Source organism: Chlamydotis macqueenii, chromosome 6 (genome assembly GCF_036417535.1).
Source record: "Chlamydotis macqueenii isolate bChlMac1 chromosome 6, bChlMac1.mat, whole genome shotgun sequence".
Lineage (NCBI taxonomy): Eukaryota > Metazoa > Chordata > Aves > Otidiformes > Otididae > Chlamydotis > Chlamydotis macqueenii.
Window position 1 is genome coordinate 13,841,641 of NC_141561.1, and position 19,482 is coordinate 13,861,122.

Genomic DNA, 19,482 nt, shown 5'->3' on the forward strand with positions numbered 1-19,482 from the left:
ATCAACACCACCCACTCCATCATTAGAACAGAAATTATTGGAGATTAGAATTATTCCACTGTCATTCTTTGCACCTCCAAGCTTTTTGCCTATTTTGTCAAGTTCGTCCTTAAAAGTTATGGACTTAATTTAATCCTTACTTTCTAAAGTTCTGGTTTTGGTGCAGAACAAGTGTGTCTTTTGTCTTCACCTAGTTGCCTATTTGTATGCATCTCGTTTAAGAGGGCTTTACTTGTACAAGCTTCTTTTCGTTGATTTCTATTTGATCTTTATTTAGGTCTGTTTTGTTGCTGTTGCTGCACGCAAGATCTGAGAGATACATCAGTTTTCAAAAATACCAGACCAAAAACTTTGAAGTTCTGAGACAACATTTTTAAGACAAACATAACCCAGCAGGTAAGCAGGCGAAGAAATGCAGCCTGTAAGACAATCTCAGAGTATTAGCTCAATAACAACTGCTAATAATACAATAATTGTATTTCCAAGATATCCTAGAAAATTACTGACAACGTTTGAAACTTAGGTGAGCTTGGGACAGGAACAATTACAAGATTCAAAAGCTACTTGAATTATGTCATTTCTTAATAGAGATTCTAAATAATTCCTTATGTTTATTGACGAGTCGCTTGTTCTCTTATATTTTTTTCCCCGTATATTTCAAATCAGCACTTACCAGTACCGGAATTTGGAACCCAAAGTGAAATAATGTGCAAAAAAGTTCTTCTGAGGGGGAAGCGGTCTGTCCAAACGGAAGAACGTGTGATGTTCAACACAAGCTTTCCACAAATTCTTACACGCTCGGTAATTCACCATATTGAATCCCAATAACGTTTCTCTAGATTCGTGCTAAAAATGAGAAAAAAGTTACTTCAGATTAAAATTATTCCCAGTTACTTTTTAAATTAAAATACATAGTTTGTTGGGTTTTTTTTTTTTCAAATTAGGCTTTCTGAAGTGATTCTCTAATTTTACATTAACTTTATGTATTATAAACTCTTTTAAAGTACCTCTATGTTTTCTTTAAAGGAAGTTTAAAGGAATTTTTTTCTTTTTTTTTTAATTGAGCCTGTTCAAAGGTTAACAGTCCGTTTAGAGATATTGAAACGAGCCTAGATGGGAAGAAATGGTCCCAAAAGGTAGGACCCAAACTACATTGACTTCTCAAATCACAGAAATTTCTCAAAGACAACATGCCTCCCTGTTTCAAGATTACTACAGCTAAGACAAGGGATTGTCATGCGCACATGCCAATTAGAGACTGGGAACAGGTACTGATCTCAAGAGGAACTGATGTACGTACTTCTAAATGATTAGTTAGGTTCCTCGTAAAGGAAAGAAGCAAAATTGCCAAGCCAGCTAAGCTATTCTGCCTGTTGAGGGAGCTTGATTACAACCTTTGTAGGTCAGAAATCATCATTGGCACTCTACTTTCTCTTCACAGCACTAAATCCTCCACAACACTTAGCACACCTTAACTGGTTTCACTTAGCAGTAAACTCCTTTTCCAAGTTAAGCTTTTGCCGGCCTGCTCGTCGTTAGATCTGCTGATTAAATTAAAGAAATTATATGCAAGAAACTAAAATCTGATATTTTATTTCCATTTACAAAAATCACTTGGATCTCTTCTCTGAATTTCCAAGTATTGCCACTGTTCTCTGTATTTTCTAGACACGTTAGCAGAAGTACTTAAAAGTCACAAACAAGGTAACAGAAATTAAGTCCATTGCCTATGCAGTTAAAAAAGGCTTTATCAACAATATAAACATACAATAATATAAGCATTACTATTCTGCAAGAGAGCAACTATGTAAAATTACAGGCTGCCTCATCTGGATCCAGTAAAGGATGAACCAGCTAAGATTCTAGATTCCAACAGAAAGTTCTCATGAAATAGCAAATTTTAATGCTCTGTCAGCCTTTTACACTGTTGGAAAAGACAATTTGACAAGTTATATGAGCTGATGATCATGCATTTTCATGTCACTCAAAGCACGATAATTATGGTTGGGGTTAAAAAAAAAAAAATACCCTCTGTGTCTCCTAGTTTGTATTCCAGAGAAGGAGTTGATCTGATTTTCATGCCACAGTCTGATCACTAGATCAGGCATGAAGCATGAAGGAGGAGCTGGTATCCCATGATGAGAGGGAGCTGTAGCTAGATCAGCTTAATTGTAATGCGAAACAGCACTTTCACGGGAACTCAGGTGTGTTAGAGCGTTAAAGGTACCTTAACAATAGTTCTATTCATAGTTTTTAAGGCTTTCATTGCAGTGCAGAGAAAACGGATCCTCAAACCCTACCCTTCATCTCCATTTCAGCTTGGAAAGAAGCTTTAGGGTAGGGAACAGCATAAGATAAGGAGAACCACAATCCATCCCACTACTGTCAGTACAGCGCCAGTGCCAGCAACAGGTGCCCATAACCTGGGGAAAGACGGCAGGTAAGTATGAGAGCACCTAAATTGCAGCTCAAGGGAATTCCAGCTGCTTCAGCCAGCAAGTTGGCTTAATCGGGGGGCCAGCTTAAATGTCTCTATGCCAACGCACACAGCATGAGGAACAAACAGGAAGAGTTAAAGATGCGGGCATGCCTGTAGGGCTACAGCCTTGTTGGCATCATGGAGACACTATCATGGTGGGATGGCTCCTATCACTGGAGTGTTGAAATGGAGGGATACAAGCTCTTTAGGAAGGACAGACAGAGGAGACGACCTGTGTCAACGACCAGCTGGAGTGCATGGAGATGGGGATCCGCCTGGGGATGGATGAGGAGCTGACAGAGAGCTCATGGGTCAGGATTAAAGGGAGGGCAGGGACAGGTGACATTATAGTGGGGGTTTGCTACAGGCCACCTGACCAGGAGGACTCGGCGGATGAGGCCCTCTACAGGCAGATAGGAGCTGCCTCACAGTCACAAGCCCTGGTCCTCATGAGGGACTTCAACCACCCCGTTATCTGTTGGAAGGACAACACAGCAGGGCACAGGCAATCCAGGAGGTTCCTGGAATGTGTGGATGATGACTTCCTCCTGCAAGTGATAGAGAAGCTAGCAAGGAGAGATGTTATGCTGGACCTTGTTGTCACCAGGAATGTAGAGCTCAAGGGCAGCCTTGACTTCAGTGACCATGAGATGGTGGAGTTCAAGATCCTTAGGGCAGCGAGGAGGGTGTGCAGCAAGCTCTCTACTCTGGACTTCAGGAGAGCAGACCACTTTGGCCTCTTCAAGGATCTGCTGGGTAAGTGCCACGGAATAAAGCCCTGGAGAGAAGAGGGGCCCAGGAAGGTTGGATGATATTCAAGGAGCACTTCCTCCAAGCTCAGGAGGGATGCATCCCAATGAAGAGTAAGCTGGGCAAAAATGCCAGGAGGCCTGTGTGGATGAACTAGGAGCTCCTGGACCAACAGAAAATAAAGAAGGAAGCCTAAAGAGGGTGAAAGCAAGGACAGGTAGCTTGGGAAGATTACAGAGAGGTTATTCGAGTGGCCAGGGATCAGGTAAAGAAGGCTAAAGCCCCGGCAGAATTAAATCTGGCCAGGGACATCAAGGGCAACAAGAAAAGCTTGTTTAGGTACGCTGGGGACAAAAGGAAGACCAGGGAGAATGTGGGCCCTCTCCGAAAGGAAACAGGAGACCTGGTTACCCAGGAACACAGAGAAGACTGAGGTACTCAACAGCTTCTTTGCCTCAGTCTTCACCAATAAGGGCTCTAGCCACATAGCCCAAGTTGCAGAAGGCAAAAGCAGGGACTGGTGACTCGTGGTGTTCCCCAGAGGTCAGTATTGGGACAAGCCCTGTTTAGTATCTTTGTCAGCCACATGGACAGTGGGATAGAGTGCCCTCTCAGCTTGTTCACTAACAACATATGGTATGACAATGATATACAGATATTTCAAGGGTTTAGGTCTGCTGAAACAGTGTTAGAAGGCTACCTCAGGGAATCCTAAGTTGGATTCTGCTCTGAAACTACTATCTTACTAATTGTGTCCATGTTTCCTATTAAGGAGAGGAAAATAGACTGCTTGCTACAGAGGGAGAGAAGAGTGAAGCAGCTGGAACAGAATACTGGTGATGAGGCTCAGGGCCCAAGCATGAAACTACAGGTAAGCCAAATACCACCATGTAAGTTAATTTAAACCATAATCATACAAATGTACACCATGTTGCAGGCTACCTATAGAATCCAAGAAGAAACACAGAGGGATAGGGCAAAGTAAAGCCTAAGTCACGCTTGTGATTCCTTTTAAAAGGACAAAAAAAAAAGCAGAATGGATCTTGGTGCCTCTGTCACATACAACAGCTCAGCCCTTGAACGTTCACCTTAGATGGGGACATTCATTCAAATTCACCTTCATCTGATTTGAAACAGGGAATTCAGAGCAGATGTGCTCTGGAGAGAAACTGGGTTGAAAACCATATTCTCTAGTGGGTTTCTTTCACTTTGTCTAAACAAAGAAAAATTCCAGAACAAAGCAAAACTTCCCTACCCCATCTCTGAGAGAAACAAAAGGACTTGGACTTTATAAGCAGCAGATGCTCCAGAGACTCCACAAATAGTGGAGAAAACTTCTGTGAAGCTTAAATCCAACACTGATTGTGCCAACAGTATCTGCTCTTCACGCAAAAACCCAGCAGTAGAAACTTTCATAGGATTAGACAACAACCAACTAGGCATCTAATGAATGCAAGAGTTACCTAAGATCAAGTATGCACTTGGGCAGATAAGCCCATTTATCACCTTGTGATTCTAGCCCAAGTTCTTTCTAAAAGTCAGTAAGAAGAAAACATTCAAAGCACAAACTTCAGATATATAATCTATAACAAAACCAAACCAAACCAAAACCCCACAACCTTCGGCCTACTCACTTGTTCAGCCCCGATCAGGACCAGACTACGCAGTCTCTCTCTCACTCCCCCCACCCTCTGAGAGAATAGGGGGAGATGATATAAGGAAAAACAGCTCAAGGTTTGAGATAAGGACGGGGAGAAATCCTTAAAGTTACCGTTACGGGCAAAACAGACTCGACTTGGGGAAAACTATTCATTTATTTGTAAAACTAGCAGGAAAATGAGACAGGGAACAAGATAACCTCCCCCCACCCCTCCCTCTTCCTAAGCTTAACATTATCTATACTACCTTCCCCCCCCCCCCCCCCCCGAGCGGCACAGGGGGGAAGAGGGGTCGCGGTCAGTTCATTACACGTTGTTTTACGCCACTGCTTCATGGTCGGGGGAAGAACTCCTCACATTCCTCCCCTGCTCTGTTGTGGGGTCCCACCCATACGCCACAGTCCTTCGTGAAACTGCTCTGGCGTGGGTCCTCACTTCCATGGAGTGCAGTCTCTCCAGAACAGCTGTCCCAGCGGGCCCTCCATGGGCCACAGCTGCCTTCAGGCCTCCACCTGCTCTGGCGTGGGTTCCTCCACAGGCTGCAGGTGAATCTCTGCTCCTCCGTGGACCTCCATGGGCTGCAGGGGGACAACCTGCTCCACCATGGTCGTCACCACAGGCTGCAGGGGAATCTTGGCCAGGAGACGCATTACTCCTCCCCCTCCTTCTGAACTGACCTCGGCATCTGCAGTCGTTCCTCACAACAGGCTGGCAGATGCCTCTCAGGATCCTTTTTACATCTTATTCATTTCTCATCTCCTCTTCACTTCTTGCAGCCAGGCTGGGCCGAGTTGGGCCCAGTCGGCTGCCTGGCGAGAGGCCAGAGGGTGAGGCCTGCAAGGCCCACAAGGCCTGCGCCTCCCCCTCTGTGCCCTCGCTCAGCTGCTACACATCTTCTCTCTTTTTTTTTTTTCCCCTGTTTTCCCCTTCTTAAATACGTTATCGCAGAGGCGTTATCACGGGACATTCTGCTACCAATCGGCTCGGCCTCGGCCAGCAGCGGGCCCGCGGTAGGCCCAGCCGAGTCCACTGAACAAAGGGGAGCGACTTCTAGCAGTTTCCTACAGAAGCTACCACCTTAGGCCCCCCCCTCACTAAACAAAACCAGAACATCACTGAAACCAGATCTTGGTCACGGACAAAACCTGTGACACTGTTTTGTTACAGACCCAAGTAATTTTTCAGTGCACATCTGGGCTCTAAAAGAGCAAAAGAACACACTGAACAGCTTATTTGGCTGTCAAAGAACCAAGACCACAAAGTATGCTGGACAGCATTAGGAGTTTGATGCTGACTATTGACATTACAACAGCCAAGGGTGCAACTAACTAAAACCAGAGAAGCTTAGGGAAACATCTAGAAAAATGAAACTACTGAATTATTCTCAAACAGCTTCAAAGCATATAGGGGAAGCAGCATATGGCACAGGCAGAATGAACATAAATATGATGACAAAACCTGCCACTGAAGTTATGGCTCAGGGGGCTTCTAATCTTGGATGAAGAAGTCATACACATAACATTCTTCTCCTCCCGACAAAATTATAAAGAAACAATGGAAGGAAATCTACTCCAGTGGATGCATGCTCCAGCTATAATAATTGTCAGAATACACAACCAGCTTCCATTCAAGATTACGTTATGCTACACTGGAAAATTACTTTGACATTAAACTGCTTCATCTTACTTCCTTTAAGTGAATTATTTAAACACAGATATAATCTATTAAAAGTAGGAAAACAATTCTTTACTTATGTTGTTGCCTATAAGCAATGCCAAGTCAGGAAAAAAATATTAAAATTATTAAAAAATAAGGCACTTGCAGTTTTAAGGACAGCTGTAATTAAAAGCTCTCAATGCTCATCATCAATATTTGAAAAGTATCTGGTTAAGACTACTTAAAAGCATATGTAGCCCAGTTTGGAAAAAAACTAAAACACTGGAAAATTCCTCTCGAGTCCACTAATTTAATATCCTATAGCATCTCAGCTTTGCATCTGAATAAATATGGTTACCCAGCTGTACAATTTGTTACGTATTTACATACAACTTTGAAACACATCCTCAGCATGCCATGAATGTATTTTCGCTGCCATATCATAAATCAGTGCTTTTAAATACACATTCAAAGCACTAGACCAGAGATATTTTACATACCAAATGTTCAGTCACTGAGTCACTTCACCTAGTTTCTGCTGCCACTTAAGCTCCCTTTATTGTTGATGGGAGTGAAAGCAAAAGTAAGCATATATCACCAGACAGCCATGTAATCTATCCTAAAACTTCCTTCCAATTCATGCAAGATGTTTCACCTTTTGCATGCGCCTGGTTACTACAGAGGAAGTCTACAGTATAAGAGCTTTGGTTAGCTTATTATCATGAAACAGAAAACATGTTCTTTTAACCTAACTGAAGCTGAATATAGGTGAGATGAATCTTACCTTACAAGTCTACTCAGGGAAAGTAATTCAGGAAATAATGATTTTAATATTAGCCTTGATTAAAAAATTAGTTTAAGTATGCCTTCTTTGGAAGCCAAATTTTAGCTTTGATCTTAAGATATTCCTGACTTGGAATGAATGAAAATTAAGTTCTTGTCATCAGTTTTCATCTGATACATAGAGTTTAAAGAAAAATAGTACGAGGCTTTTTAATGTGTTGTCTTGGATAAGATGTCTCAGAAGAGAAATTACATTAGTTACACATACTACATTCTGGTGCAAGTAACAAAATGCAGAGTATTAAAAAGCAACAGAAAAAACAAGATGAGAATGTTATCTTTATATAGATGACCTGGGCAACTACAGGCCGGTCAGCCTCACCTCTGTGCCTGGCAAGGTCATGGAGCAGATTCTCCTGGAAACCATGCTAAGGCACATGGAGAGCAAGGAGGTGGTTGGTGACAGCCAATACAGCTTCACCAAGGGCAGATCGTGCCTGACCAATTTGGTGGCTATCTATGATGGGGTGACGGCATCAGTGGACAAGGGACGAGCAACTGACATCATCTACCTGGACTTGTGCAAAGCTTTTGACACTGTCCTGCACGACATCCTTCTCTCTAAACTAGAGAGACATGGGTTTGATGGACGGACCACTCGGTGGATAAGGAGTTGGCCGCACTCAGAGAGTGGTGGTCAACAGCTCAATGTCCATGTGGAGACCGGTCACGAGTGGCGTCCCTCAGGGGTCTGTGTTGGGCCTGGCCCTGTTCAACATCTTTGTCGGCGACATGGACAGTGGGATAGAGTGCACCCTCAGCAAGTTCGCCGATGACACCAAGTTGTGTGGTGCTGCTGACACGCTGGAAGGGAGGGATGCCATCCAGAGGGACCTTGACAGGCTGGAGAGGTGGGCCTGTGCCAATCTCATGAAGTTCAATCAGGCCAAGTGCAAGGTCCTGCACCTGGGTCGTGGCAATCCCAGGCACAAATACAGGCTGGGCGGGGAATGGATCAAGAGTAGCCCTGAGGAGGACTTGGGAGTGCTGGTGGATGAGAAGCTTAACATGAAGCAGCAATGTGCTCTTGTGGCCCAGAAGGCCAACCGCATCCTGGGCTGCATCAAGTGGAGCGTGGCCAGCAGGTCGAGGGAGCTGATTCTCCCCCTCTACTCTGCCCTGGTGAGACCCCACCTGGAGTACTGTGTCCAGTTCTGGAGCCCCCAACACAAGAAGGACATGGATCTGTTGGAGAAGGTCCAGAGGAGGACCACGAAGATGATAAAAGGGCTGGAGCACCTTTCCTACGAAGACAGGCTGAGAGAGTTGGGGCTGTTCAGCCTGCAGAAGAGGAGGCTCCGGGGAGACCTGATAGCGGTCTTCCACTACCTCAAGGGGGCCTACAAGAAAGATGGGGAGAGGCTGTTCAGTAGGGCCTGTTGTGATAGGACAACAGGTAATGGTTTTAAAATAGAGGGAGGTAGATTTAGATCGGATATTAGGAAAAAATTTTTTACACTGAGGGTGGTGAAACACTGACACAGGTTGCCCAGAGAGAGAGGTGGTGGAAGCCCCATCTCTGGAAACCTTCAAGGCCAGGTTGGATGAGGCTCTGAGCAACCTGATCTAGTTGGGGATGTCCCTGCTCCTTGCAGGGGGGTTGGACTAGATGACCTTTGAAGGTCCCTTCCAACTCTAACCATTCTATAATTCTATATTGCTTTCAACTACATGGAGAATTTTCTTTTTCTGCAGAAAATAGAGAAAACACTCCAGTACCCAATCCAGTTTTATATCTTAGGTATCTCAATCTTCAAGATTCCGAACTCTGCTACTACAGCCTGTTCCTTAAGTTCTGAATTAGAAATCAACTGCAGTCCATAATTTCTGAATTCCAAATAAAAACCCAAATTCTCATCTCAGATCTAAATACAACATTCCTGCAACTGCAATGGAAGTTACACACACTGGTATCAAGACAAAATTTGACCTCTGGGCTGCCAGATATCAGATTGCCTTTGAAAACTAGCTCCTGCAGGGTATTAAGAAATACCTCTGTCAGCACAACGAAATACTCCTCGCTTTTTTTATATCATTACAATTTTTATGCTCACACTGAGAGATACTCCCATTTATTTCATGTAACAGCCAAAGTTTCTACTCATAATTACTCCAAAATACTCTGTCTCCTGGTATCCTACTTCTGAACTGATAGCTACTCACACTGCTCCAAGCACTCAGATTAAACTTCTCCTGTCAACTAATACACAACGAAGTGTCTGTGTGTGGTCAGGTAGTTCCATTCGTGAAAAATGCAAACTCCTGGGCCTCATTTTAAAGAATTTGCTTTTAAGATATATAGTTTGACTCCTGTTTCCAGTACGAGTACTAGTCACCAGCCATTAGCCTGATCTGACGTAAAGGGTGTTTCCTCCGTGTATATCTCTTGTTTAACTATTTTGTCTCTAAATCTGGAACAGTCCTATAGTACTCAGGATGCATTTCTGCCTAGAATCCATCTTTTTTATCTAGTTCATAACTCTGCATTTCAGGTCTTCAAATCCTTTCAGCTTTAAGAACTGCACAAAACCTTTTTAACTAATCTAATGAGTTAATCACATAGTCATATTTTTAATTAAATCCTCCGTCTTTCCCCAGTGATATGTCTGTGATGGGTTTAGAGTAATCTCTTGGAGGCGCGGAACAATACATTTCTGGCTGAATTAAATGTGCAGTGTCCTGTGGTGCGTCACAGAGTAGCAAACACACAGTGCAAGCAGTGAAACATACACATTTTTCAGAGAAAGCTTCAACTTTTTCCCCAAGGAATTTAGAAGTAAGCATAACAAATTACCACATGCAATTTAAAACTGCAAAGACATTCTTCTCTCCTCTTTTTAAATATAATAAAGCCATTATTAGTATTACTAAATCTGAATAATACAAATCAGCATGTTTTAATCAAACGTTTACTTACAAGCACGTATACAACTGAAGCAGCATTAAGCATTACCTTTAGTTTTAATTTGTTTTCTTCTGAAATTTAAATTTAATATTGATTTACTTTCAACATTAGTTTTACATAAGCAAGTTACATTCCCTGTTTACAAATGTAAAACTAAATGTATCTAAAATATAAGGCAAATCAAATGAAAAAAAGTCTTATAAAGCATTTTAATGGCCCATTTGAGAACTGAAATAGCCAGAATGTTGGTGAAACAGGACTTTTAATTGCAGATAAAGGCAAGAAACAACATGATATCAGTTGGTATAATGCAGATGTGCAGTATGGAGATACTTCATTGCTCCCATTTTTTTGATATGAAATCTAAGACAGTACTCACCAATTCTTTCCTAAGTTGAATAAAAAACTGTTTGCACTTGAAAGAAATTTTTACAATCTTCAACCTAAATGAAAAAGGAAATCACCATATTTAAATACTTAGTATACTGAATCATGGTTAAATACACCTACTGAAAATATACTTTCTAGAGAGAATAGATATCATTTCATTTCCATGAAATTTCCATAGACAAAAAATAAGATATCAAAGATTATATAAAATAGCTTGTATAATTTGAAATTTATGAGCCATATATTTAAGTTATCTATCAAATTAACTCATTTCCATCCTAAACCCAAGGCAGTTGCTAATTTAAGTATCCTTTCCCAGTTCCAAAGTCCAAAGAGCTATTCTATCCCCAGGTCATTCAACCCAGATGTTCTCTTTTCTGAGACTGCTTTCATTATCCCTTAGAATATAAAAAAAATACTTTGAACTTCACATGATTTCTGAAAGACATTCTTTCTCTATGTTCTTACATTTCTTTAAAAATAACCAGAATTTATTTCAGTAAGACAAGATACAAACATTGAGATAAGGACTTACGATCTTGGTATTTATAAAGTTAAAAAATAAGCACACTATGAGGAGGAAAAAACATTTAAAATATCACATAACAGAGAAAACTGAGCCTACAGTTCTTTTAGTCTTGCAAGTTATCTATAAGCATACGAGATTCTGACAGCAATTTCAGACAATTTTAGATGGTCACTGCAATGCTAGTTATGCTAAATCAGAAAAGACAGGGCATATTTCCTTCACAATCTTTTTCAAAGAAATGCAATATTAGGATAGTGCATATCCTTTATTAAATATACATGAGTATTATTTTGGTCAAGAGTAAAAGCAAGGTTACAACTGTAGTGAGAAAAAACATAGTAAATTCAGTGACTTTGGAAAGGAACAACTGATGACACTACAAACTGTAGAACACTAAATTCAAATGCTATCTCACGCAAAGGAGATTTTGCTGATAATTGTCACGAAACTCAAAGCAGAAGAGAATCTAAATCACACAGCTAACTTGCGGGAAAACACATGGCAAACTCTTCAGGGGTTACAATCTACCTTTTACACAGTATGTGTATACAGAGCACCCTCACTAATCTGAACCATCATCTCTCATGCTTCCTGTATGTCAAGTTATTACATTGGCTCAGTAAAGCTACAAAAGAAAGAAAGAAGAAATAAAAATAAAACCAAAAACCAAAGCAAAATAAAAAACCCACCTCAGTGAAGATAGTACTACAATTTCTGAGATAAACTTATTCATGAATATACAGGGACTTGAATAGTGAGTGGAATTACTACTTGCATATTAATTACTTTGTTAAATAAAAGCCTTCTAGACTACGAAGGATGAGAAGGAAAACATTAACAGACACCTAAGTTGTATATTTATATATAGAAATTATCTTCTTAACTGAATTAAATAGAGAAATTTTTCTCCAGGGGATTATTCAGAGTAGGAACCTAACTTGGATGTCCTAATTTGTTGAGAGAGTTTCTATCTCCAGTAACATAAAGGAAGTCTGTGAATATCACCCCTTAAATTATGCTTACTTAAATCCTTTCCCATTTCTTTTTTCTTTCCTAGCTTTGCCATTAGTTACCAAAAAAGTGGGTATAACTTTGTACTGTATTTTTTTTGGAATTCTTAACAAATTGTTGCTATTCAAGTTAGTTTTTCAAGGATTAGAAACTACAAAGGGAGATACAACTTATCTACTGACATTAAATTATTCCACTAGCAATGCAGCAATTTTCTTAGCAGCTTAAGAATAGTTAGAGATGGGTCCTAAATTCGCTGGATGGGACAGACACTAGTGATTATAGCAGTCTGACTGCAGAAAAAAACAGAAAGAAGTTGTATTAGTCTATTTAGGATGCAGTTAACCGGAAGTATATTATGATTAATTTTCTAAAATTTTGGGGTACAGGGCAATTAGAAGAACATTTTAATATATACCTTTTCTAAAAGCTGAACTGCACACACTCTACAACGTATCAGATTTACTTAGCATGCCAACAGAAAACCTGAAAACAAATAAAAATTATTCCATTTATAAAAACATTCCACTACCTTTTACTCTTTCCCCTGCCCTCGCTTCTGCTAAAGAAATTACTGCCTTTGGTGAACTACAGACTCAAGGAGAATGATAAGGATGAAACGTATATACATTGGTTTTTAATCTCACCCTATAATTTAGGTAAAGTGAGGTCAGCCTTTTACGCCTGAAAGCATTGGGAACAGACTCAAAACTATCATATTAGCCAATAAGGTCTCACTCAACCCATAACAGTAACTGTTCAAGCACAAAGAAATGACTCAGCAAAGTTGCATCTCAGCTATTTTCAAAAAATACAGCAGATACGAGAATTCATATGCATTGCTAACACTCTGCTTGTCATTAAAGAAGAATATCTGCACTCGGCCAAAACAAAAGGCACGTTTGCCTACGTTTCCTTTCTCTGTCGGCAATAGTGCATATCCAAGGAAAAGGGAAAAAACAGGCAGGCATCAGTCATGTTTTTCTGGTATGATTTTCCAGTCTCCTGTCTTCTCAGACATTCTAAATCATAAGATATATCTTTCTAAATTAATAGATATTTAGAAGCCCTAGTCTAAAGTGAGGACTGTACTCAAACATGTGGAAGAAGTCTCATGATATCAAGCGCTGGTTCTCACCAAGGACTTTACCATCCCAGCCCTTGTAGGTAGGGTGCTAAGGTAGGAAACAGGCAATCCAGCAAATTTCTCAACCAAGACTTCTTTGATACAGGTTCTCAACTGGTCAGCTAGGGAAGATGCTATTTGTAGCACAACTGACAAACAAGGAAGGATTGTCCAGATTTAGTGGTCAAAGACAAATCTGGCTTCAGCAGCTATCCTGAGGGATAGCAGATCCTGAGGGAAGTGAGAAGAGATGCAGCGGACTAAACAACCCTGGAGTCAGGAGAAGAAACTCCAGACTGCTCAGAGCTCTGGCAGGCTAAATTCCTTGGAAGCTGCCTTCTGGGGCACAGGAACTGAGGAGAGGTGGCCAGTCTTAAAGGACAATCTTCTCAATCCAGAGCAATCCTGATGTGCCAGAAAACATGCAAGCATGGGAGGAGGCCAACTTGGACGAATTCAGAACTGCTGACTGAGCTCAAAGACAAAAGTAAGCATACAGGATGCAGAAGCAGGATCAGAAGACCAAAGAAGAACACAGAAGTAGTACCTAGGCATTCAGGGACAAAACTAGGACATTCAAAGTGCAACCGTGGTTGCAGCTGGTGATGGATGCAAAGCTTTCCAGGGGTACATCGACCGCAAAAGAGAGGCAAAGGAAAGAGCGTCTCTACTGTTGAACAGGTGATCTAGTAGCAAAGGAAAGCCTCAGGTACTCCATGCTCTTCTCCTTTGGTCTTCAAGGGCAAAATCTACTCCCTGGATTCCCATGTCTCCATGCCTGGTAGTATAGCTTGGGGAAAAGAGGAATTACCCACAATACAGGACTATCAAGTTACGATACACTGGATAACAGGTGGTCGTCTTTGTTTTGGCTTATTCCTGTCTTATCTCCCTCGTGTTTCATTTCTCCCCATGATGATAAGGTTCACAATATGCAATTTAGATACAATATCAAATTAAGAGGGAGAGGGCAAAGACATTTTACTTGGATTCTTTTCTGAGCGATACAGTTAAATCTTTATTACTTCCCACATATATGAATGCCTATCCTCTCACTTGTCTCAAAACTCGGCTCAGAAGTACTGAAAAAGGGATACCTAAACATTCACTGTTGCTGGGAATGAGGACTGGGAAGACATTACACACAGTTACAGTTGCACAGGAGCAAGACTTAAGTGGAAGCAAGAAGAAAAAGTATCAGTACTGGTGCCACTGGAGTAGCTGAATGACTATGGATAAAAAATGAAAGGTTACTATTGAGCTATATTATGGGGACTGACATTTCAAATCCCTCCTCATAGCAAAAGAAAGCCTATAGTAGGACGAAATGGGGGGGTTGTGTTTTTTTTCTGTAAGATCAATTATGTTGGTACTATAGTCCTCACAGGAAGAAATTAACCCTGATGTCAGTTGATATGGTTGAATACAAAGAGCTGTTTAGGTAATCACACACACGAAAAAAACAACACTAAAAATTTAGATCAGCATCCCTGGCATGCAAACAACATGAAGCAGAGCTCACAGAAACCTCTAGCTTCCAGTAGGAACATGTAGCTTAATGATGACTTACACTGTACATACTCAGTAATTTACTGGTATGTTTTATAGAACCTATTTCTACTACTACTGTTTTCCCCAAAATAAAAGCCCTAAAAGCAGCCTGAATTAAAACCTTCCTGATTATTACAGTATTGCATTTATAAAGCAGCCTTAACCCAGAAATGGCTCTAACACTTCAAAATTCTTACCAGATGAAGGATATAGTTCTTAGAACGTGTCACTATTATAAAGGCAGGTCTGACTAATAGTACGGTAGTTCTAGATTTATCATTGCAAGATTCAGTTTTCATTTACCCAGCTAACCATGGAGACTGACAACTTACACACTCCATAATTGTCTCATGCTTACTTTTCTTTGAATGCTTACAGGCAAAATGTTTACCACGTTCAGTTGTATCTGGCTGTGGATAACACTCATGTCATAGCTTTGTTTTTTCTTTCTCTCAAAAAATCTACTAAAATTTGACCATTCACACTGTTTCTAAACATGGTAAACCACAGAATACATACCATCCTACAACAAAACTTGAGACTAAGCTTAGTACAGAAAACCAGAATGTCTCAGAAATTCATTGGGTTGCAAGAAAGAGCAAGACTGCGATTAACATCTTGAATCTCTACAAGGGCACTTACTAAATGAAAACAGGTCACTGATTATAGGTAATGAATCTTACCCTGCGCTAACAGAAAACAACAACAATCAAGGATTTCAACTGTCTGTAACAGTGTGAATTCAGAGAAAAGCTTTTCCAGTTTCAATTGCGCTAATCAATTTAACTTGTTTATATGAAGGTGACAGACCAGCCAAGAACTTTAGAAAAGTCCAGTGCTGCATTGACCAAGCACACACATCAGTAGCAAATGAAAATACAAAACTTTTTGTTATTTTTCTAGAGTGAATAGATTTTGTGCCTGGTAAACTAATATCTGTAATGATAATTTTATATGGCTGACTTCACCTACCCAGAATGCTGTTATAGCACTCAACAACATATGTAATAGGTTAGGCTGTCAAAGCAGATTCCAAGCAGGCAAAGGAAACCAAGGGAAAATTACTTCTGAGAAAACTAAAAAAAGCTTTGGGGAAGGTGACAAACTTCTGTGGAGCACTGCAGAAGTTATAGAACACTTCTATAAAGCATTATAGAAGTTACAGTGCAAAAGAGGATTTCTCTTAGATCTTTTCCCTTCTTATATGAATAAATAAGAACAGGATCCCAACTTAAGAGAACTGATAACTACAGTAACATATTTAATGAGGAAAATTCCATCTTTACAAAACAGCTATAAAAACTATTTTAGCAAAGAGGAGAAATAAATGACATTTTCTGGAATAAATGCACTTTTTTGATCCTTCTCCTGAAAATGGTTATCTATAGATGAAGAGAGGACAGTATCCTGAATACTTCACCTCAGTTACCCTCAAGTGCCATACCTACATTGAATTTAACACACACAGCGCAATTAAGTTATATGTGACAAAACAGATATGAGCAATCACTCTCCAGGTTAATATTTTTAAGTTCAGTTGTCTCTTTAAAGACTGTGAGCTGGACCGTAACACTGGCCCTGGCTGTACAGGTAAACATAAATGCTTACAAACTCCTGAAGAAAAAAAAAATATATTAAAATTCATTATAGTGTGCATCACAATCATTTAACAGCAGATCATGCAGAACAGGACAAAACCCCATCATAAAATTACCCATAGTACAGCATGCGGTAAGTAATTTCAACTTGATATGCTACAACTAAGTTTCAGAATTTTTTTGAAGTGTATGACACTGGTAAAAATACGTTTTGAAATACCGAAGAAAAACATTAGTTTAAACAGCTGTCCTTACCACTGAAAGGTGTTAATTCGTACTCTGTTCTTAAAAATCAGTATTCCACCTGACATCACTCCAATCATTATTTCATTGTTACTCTGATCCTTTAAGAAAAAAAAAAGAATATTACTTCAAGAACAATATAAATGTCTTTGAAACCTCATATATATTCATTCTCATCTCTCTCTCTCTAAATACATAAATAACATAGTAAAACAGATCTCAATTAACATGGAAGGAAACGTGTTTTAATAAGACAAGTAAGAATTAAACTATTCATTCCGATTTAGGATAAGCCCAAATGTTTGCTCTGAGTTCTTTATAAGCTATCACAGAATTTTAATTTCTTAAGTTAGACCTTTTGTTTTCCATCAGCTTCGAAGAAGTGCAGAATATTGAGTATTCTAGCAGTGCAGTACGAATAACAGCACTAATACACTGGCTTGACATTTGCTACACTAAAAGCAACCAGCAACTTAAATTCCTACCTGAAAGGAAATTGCAATCTCAGAACACAGAGAGGAGAGATTCTAAAACAAACAATACTGTAAGCATATTTAAATAGCACATTTTTCTTGAACTATCTTTGCACTCTAATCCAATATCTGCTATAGAACTCTCAATATGTGTGCAACAACAGCAGGATACAGACAGAAGCAAAGTGGGGTACATTTCGAATTCTACTGCAAGTTTCTCTGACCTTAGGGAGCAGGACAAGAATATCTAAAAAAACAGAGATGCCTTAGATACTAAAAATAATTATATGCAGAGGCTTTGCAGAAATGGTAGCACTGTACTGACAGGTTAAGGTTGCTTGGGCCAAGACCTCAAGCTACTTGCTTTACTAGATAAAAATGACACTACATCAGATCACAGTGCACACACTTTACATGAACAGTTCAGATTATATAATGATCATTATTTATAACTTGGTTCTAATCAGAATCAAATTAAATATTTTTCAAAGCTGACAGATCCTTAAATATCACAAGTACATTCAACAAGTACATTTTTCTTATGCACCAGTAGCCAACTGGACTTGCACTCAGGCCAACAAGTCTCAATCTAACACACATATAAGTAAGTCAATTTAAGCAAAGAAACGACCTCACTAGAGCGAAATAATGTCTATTGAAATTGGCAAATCACAGTTATGCACCTAATAAGACTACATTATTTTCTTCTTTTTTTTTTTCCCTTGTAAGTAGCAGCCAGGAAGGCTCACTAAAAATCAGTATCTATTTTTCATAAATCTCAGAGGAATCCATGTCTAAATTACAATACTTTTTAATCCAAGCTTACCCTTGCATAGTGCAATTCAACTCCGTAAAGTTCTAAGGTACGTGCCGTATTGAGATAATTGAACTCTGCTTCTGCAGGAGACAACCCTCTGAAACAAAGGAGCTAAATCAGAAACATTCTAACATAACCCTCTACACCAGGCTCCCTAGCGAGTTCAAACAGAAGGTCTGTATTTGTTTCACTACTACCACCCCCACTCTGAAATCTGAATTTCCTTTCTCGCCATAACAGACCGTAAGCCAAAAATTTTAACAGGAAAAAAAATTGTGCTTCCACATAGACAAAGTCTTGACAAGAGTCCGCAACACAGCTTGCAAACACAAATGTTTTCTTTCTAATGCACTGTATCATTTAAATGTCTGTGGAGCTCTAGAATCTGGAAATTACTTTCGCAGTCCTGTATTTCATACTGCTAACAGCAACTTCTGTCCAAGGCTCACCCTTAAAGTTTAAATTACCATTAACTCACTTTAATTACTTTACCCTACCCAACAGATTTTGCTAAGCCATTGACTGAAATGTAATACAACATTCAGTAATTTCTAAAGACAACAACATGCCCCAATTAAGCAAATGTTTTTGTAAACATAGCTTACTTTTTGTTAAATTTAACTGTAATAAAAAGCACCTAAGTTCTAAAATACCAAGGAACTATCATTGAAAAAGACCACAATGTTACACACTGAAAAAAAAAAAAAAAATATTTTCCATTGCTTCATTGCCTTTTCCTCCTTAGTAAAAGGTCACAGACTTGCACACAGGAAAGAGCAGATATTGAAGAAAAGGACTTTGTTACTTTTAAAGTAACTCGTGTTTACTGGTGAGAGCCAGTAAAACAAAGCCTTTATGCACAGAGCATTCTCAAAACTGAAAAAATCTCTTCAAGAAATTATATCCTCTTAAGTTAATATCCTATGTAATACACACAAACGCTGTTTTCAGTGTACCTAGAATATGTTCATGTTTTCACTTATTTTCCCTGTCATTCTGTCATAGATATTCTATCTGTGAAGAGTATCCGTGGTACTTATTATACAGACAATCTACAAAAAAATCACATTAAACATATGCTTAAAAAAAAACCAACCCCAAAAAAACCCCAGAAACCTTGAAGACAAAGTACTTATTTCTTATATAATAGCACAGCACCAGCAGTCAGGATTTGACAAAGTCAGTTAATATCTTCTCCTGTAAATCCTTACATGTGCTGCTGATGTAATTTTGCTATTTCTTTTTCAAAGTCTTGAGGCTGGCTAGGGATGAAAGAATATTCTGAGAGGTAGCCTGGCAAGTTTTCTGAATGGTTGTAGTCTCCCAGCTCGGCTAAAATATTAAAAAGAGAGGTTATTGTTTATCACTGATGCACTTTGCATTGTGCAATGCCCCCAAATTCATAAGAGTCTGCTCCCACATACTTTTATGATCTACAGCAAACAAAAAAGGA

General features: G+C 39.6%; 1 protein-coding gene across 4 annotated transcripts in view; it reads right to left on the bottom strand.

The window, feature by feature from the left end:
• Positions 1-19,482, bottom strand: part of PTPN4 (protein tyrosine phosphatase non-receptor type 4) — a 115,267-nt gene that overhangs the window by 41,519 nt on the left and 54,266 nt on the right. For 3 of the 4 annotated variants that reach the window (XR_015258895.1, XM_086750669.1, XM_086750667.1), the window contains 6 exons: positions 19,241-19,361; positions 18,039-18,126; positions 17,225-17,266; positions 16,752-16,840; positions 10,671-10,734; positions 674-846 (listed from right to left, as the gene is read on the bottom strand). Coding sequence is in view for 3 of the 4 variants with exons in the window: in XM_086750669.1 (XP_086606795.1) it covers positions 674-846; positions 10,671-10,734; positions 16,752-16,840; positions 17,225-17,266; positions 18,039-18,126; positions 19,241-19,361 (577 nt within the window). In the remaining variant the exon portion in view is untranslated. The remainder of the gene's footprint in view (positions 1-673; positions 847-10,670; positions 10,735-16,751; positions 16,841-17,224; positions 17,267-18,038; positions 18,127-19,240; positions 19,362-19,482) is intronic. The other variant, XM_086750668.1, reaches the window with a different exon arrangement.